This window comes from Penaeus japonicus, unplaced genomic scaffold, assembly GCF_977035675.1.
Source record: "Penaeus japonicus unplaced genomic scaffold, GWHDUDI00000001_assembly GWHDUDI00000042, whole genome shotgun sequence".
Lineage (NCBI taxonomy): Eukaryota > Metazoa > Arthropoda > Malacostraca > Decapoda > Penaeidae > Penaeus > Penaeus japonicus.
In genome coordinates, this window is record NW_028234444.1 from 18,110,002 (window position 1) to 18,113,561 (window position 3,560).

The following is a 3,560-nucleotide window of genomic DNA, read 5'->3' on the forward strand; positions in this document are numbered from 1 at the left end:
TGTTAATCTTGTCATTAGGAAAATGTGAAATTATGAAATATTTTGAATTTCTAAATTTGAATATGTACTAAAATTGCTATCAAAATGGAAATTCTATGTGCATATAACTGCATTTAAATTTCCATGTATGTGACTGTGCATACTCTCTTCCTCCCTGAAACCATGTCCTATGTCCTATGATGTCCTATTTCCTATATAAATCAACACAGATGTGCCACAGTTTGCTCTAAATGCCTCTGAAATGCTAAAAAAAAATACCCATTGCAGACACCACTACTTCCCTCAGACCCAATAACTTATGGCCTAACACCTTCAGTACTTCAGGTACTCTCATACTGTACATTCTGCCCCCATCCCCCCTCCCTGTCATTTGACGAGCCTATCAACCCTTTCCCTTCTGAGACATCATAGATCCACCTCTGATAACCTCAACTGTATTCAGAGTAGAACCTTGTGCAACGTAATTAAAGAAGACACACATGCCATTCAAGTGTTGGAATAGTTGATGACAGGAGATCATCCAAGAGAAATAAGGAAAGACTGAATCCAGAAGTAAGATGGGCTTGCAACTGTGATCACAAACTATGTTGCTCTTCATAAATAATTTCAGAGATTGTGTAAAAATATGCCTTTCAGTTCAAGCAAAGTAAATAACCAGGAGCTGGTATATAACTCCAAATGGTGCACAAAAATCTGTTCATAAAATTTCAAATCTTAATCATAACAACCACATAACCATATTTCTAGTTCTTTTGTACATAAAATCTAAATAATAAAAATGAAAAATGCACAGATATCACTCCTTTTATTTTTTGTATTTCTGTCCTTTTGATACTACACTTTTAATGGAGTATTTTTTCTTACTCCTGTGTTATGTCACTTCTCTGGTGTAACATTTACATAAATCCTTTAACACAGTATATACATAACAATCTTGATATAATATCTATATCATCTGTAGATGCCACATTTAGATCACTCCTTTATCACTCCTTTGTCCCCCCCCATTTATCATGTTAGCCCTTCATTTTGAAATTGCTTTGAATGGACCCACATAAATATTAACCTTTGACTTGGTTCACTTGTCTTGCACAACAGATGTTCCTTTGTTTTGTCAGGTAAAGATTTGCATCTGATATTTTATTCTACTTGGGGAAAGAAACAAAAAGAACCAAAAACATTGGCTATCAAATACATAGTAGATTTGATAGAGAGACAAAATTGCATCAATGTCCAGTTCTTAACACAACTATTTCCTTCTCTACAACTTAAAAAAAGATGAATAAACTCACCTGGTAGAAGGTTCGGCTCAACTTTCCCATTGTCAACTTCTTCAGGTACGTCAACAGGCCTCTGAAATCAAAAGTACGGGTGTAAATTGTATCCAATAGAGTAATTACATTTCCATGTTGATAATAACAATTTCAAGTTGGTAAGTCCTGAATAATATAATAATGATAAACCCTTGTTCCCAATTATATAGGAATTTCATACTGGTAAGTTCACTACTATATTGTATTGTAAATTTCAGTTGATTACATAGTATTGATGAGGAATAATATCAAATTCTTAACACAGCCATGCTAGTTTCACTCTGTATTTGACCAGTAAATTTCATATTGGCATAAACCGTATATCACTTGCAGCATAAATAATTATTCTACTTTCAAAACAAAAAAAATGTCTCCAAAACATAGAACATTTGCCTATGTTCTGTTAGTTTCTGTTAGTCTTAAATAGTTTAGTTAGGTAATGCCAGGGCAGGTCAGATTAGGTTAGGTTAGGTTAGGTTAGGTTAGGTTAGGTTAGGTTAGGTTAGGTTAGGTTAGGTTAGGTTAGGTTAGGTTAGGTTAGGTTAGGTTAGGTCAGGTTAGGTCAGGTTAGGTTAGGTTAGGTTAGGTTAGGTTAGGTTAGGTTAGGTTAGGTTAGGTTAGGTTAGGTTAGGTTAGGTTAGGTTAGGTTAGGTTAGGTTAGGTTAGGTTAGGTTAGGTTAGGTTAGGTTAGGTCAGGATAGGTTAGGTAACACAAGATTTGACTTAGGTACAGGCTAGTTTAGGCTAAGATGGGCAGGTTTATGTTAGACTATATTTGAAAGTATCATGTTATATAATGTTAACTTTGGTGCAGACTAGGGAACAGAAGTTAAGACATTTCAAAGGATTAATTAATGTGATTTTTCCCTTTCTGATCATATTACTTTCATGTATGACATTTTTTAATTATACAGGCATCATTCAAGGTGGTTATATGTGACAGATGAAGTTATGCTTAGCTCAACATAATACATTTTGCCTATTAAATTTCTAGCTCTTTGTATTCAATAAATATTTTTCTTATCCCTATTTCTCAATAGCATATTAACTTTCCATCTATGTAACAGGAGATAATGAGAAAGATCATGATCTATTACAGATTTTCAGAGACATACTAAAAATTAAAATCTTAAAACAATATTTTGTAAACATTGAATGTGAAGAAGTTTTGAACAAATTTTCCATCAGTCAAGAATACAATGACTTGTAAATAAAAGGTCTTGGGGTGAAAGTTTCCTCAAATTTATGCTATAGTTAAATATAAATATGGCTGAGGAACATGATAGATTGTCTTTAATATGATAAATAAATTAAGGGTGGAAAGGAAGAGAGAAAAATTACTTTCTTTACTTAGTCTTCCATGTCATTTTTATGTCCCTAGTCCTACCTATACGAAAACAAACACCAAATGATTGAAAAAAGCATCAAATTTACACAATCAACTCTTCGGAATTACATTTCATTGCATGAAATTTGCAACAATTGCGAAAATTTCCCGGTATAGCAACCCTCTGTCATTCACCCCTATTAAATTCCTCCCAGACTCCCAAAACCCAAACCAAATTGGCCTTCGCGTCTCCTCTAACCTGCAGATCGCTCCAAACCCCCCAAAATTCAATTAAGAGCCAAGGCGGAGAAAATATCAGTGCATAAAAAAGCGAATCGCGTCGGGGATGCCGATGGAGCGAGCAACTCGACACTTCCTACCTCTCTTCTCCCTCTCTCGCCGCTCCTCTTACCTCCTCGAACTCCACAATGTCAACGTAGGTCTTGAAACTGCTCGGGCGAGTGCTCCTCCTGTACGAATGCATCTTTGCCGAAGGGGAACAGGGCGATTTGTTCACGTCGTGGGCATTTTTCTGACGTTTCTCTCTCGGCGAAAGACCCTAAACACCCACAGCTCGGCCGCGTCCGATTCGCGTGGCCACGGCTTCCGCTTGCCGAGGGCCGACAATCCGATTCCCTGGCTGCGGCTTTCGCTCGGGGGTGGTCACAGCTTCGATCCCTTCGGTTATTGTTTTTGTTAGGTGGTGGCTTCAGTTTCGATCGCCTGGCCACGACTTTCACTTGGGAATGGCCACGGCTTCCGCTTGGTGATAGTCGTTGCTCCGATCGTCTGACCACGACTTCCGCTTGACGATGGCCTCGGCTTTGGTCGCCTGGTTACGACTTCAACTCGGGGATGACCATAGCTCCCGTGTAAGGATAACTAGAGTTTCGATCACCTAGCCACAAGTTCCACTTGGC

The 3,560-nt window shown here is 37.6% G+C and overlaps 1 protein-coding gene across 2 annotated transcripts in view; it reads right to left on the bottom strand.

The window, feature by feature from the left end:
- Positions 1–3,239, bottom strand: part of LOC122252839 (myotubularin-related protein 10-B) — a 33,118-nt gene extending 29,879 nt beyond the window's left edge. The window contains exons 1-2 of one of the 2 annotated variants that reach the window (XM_086534676.1): positions 3,053–3,238; positions 1,293–1,353 (exon numbers count right to left, since the gene is read on the bottom strand). In XM_086534676.1, the coding sequence (XP_086390802.1) occupies positions 1,293–1,353; positions 3,053–3,124 (133 nt within the window). In that variant the 5' untranslated portion in view covers positions 3,125–3,238. Of the gene's footprint in view, positions 1–1,292; positions 1,354–3,052 lie in introns of both variants that reach the window. The other variant, XM_086534675.1, reaches the window with a different exon arrangement.
- Positions 3,240–3,560: the final 321 nt, after the last annotated feature.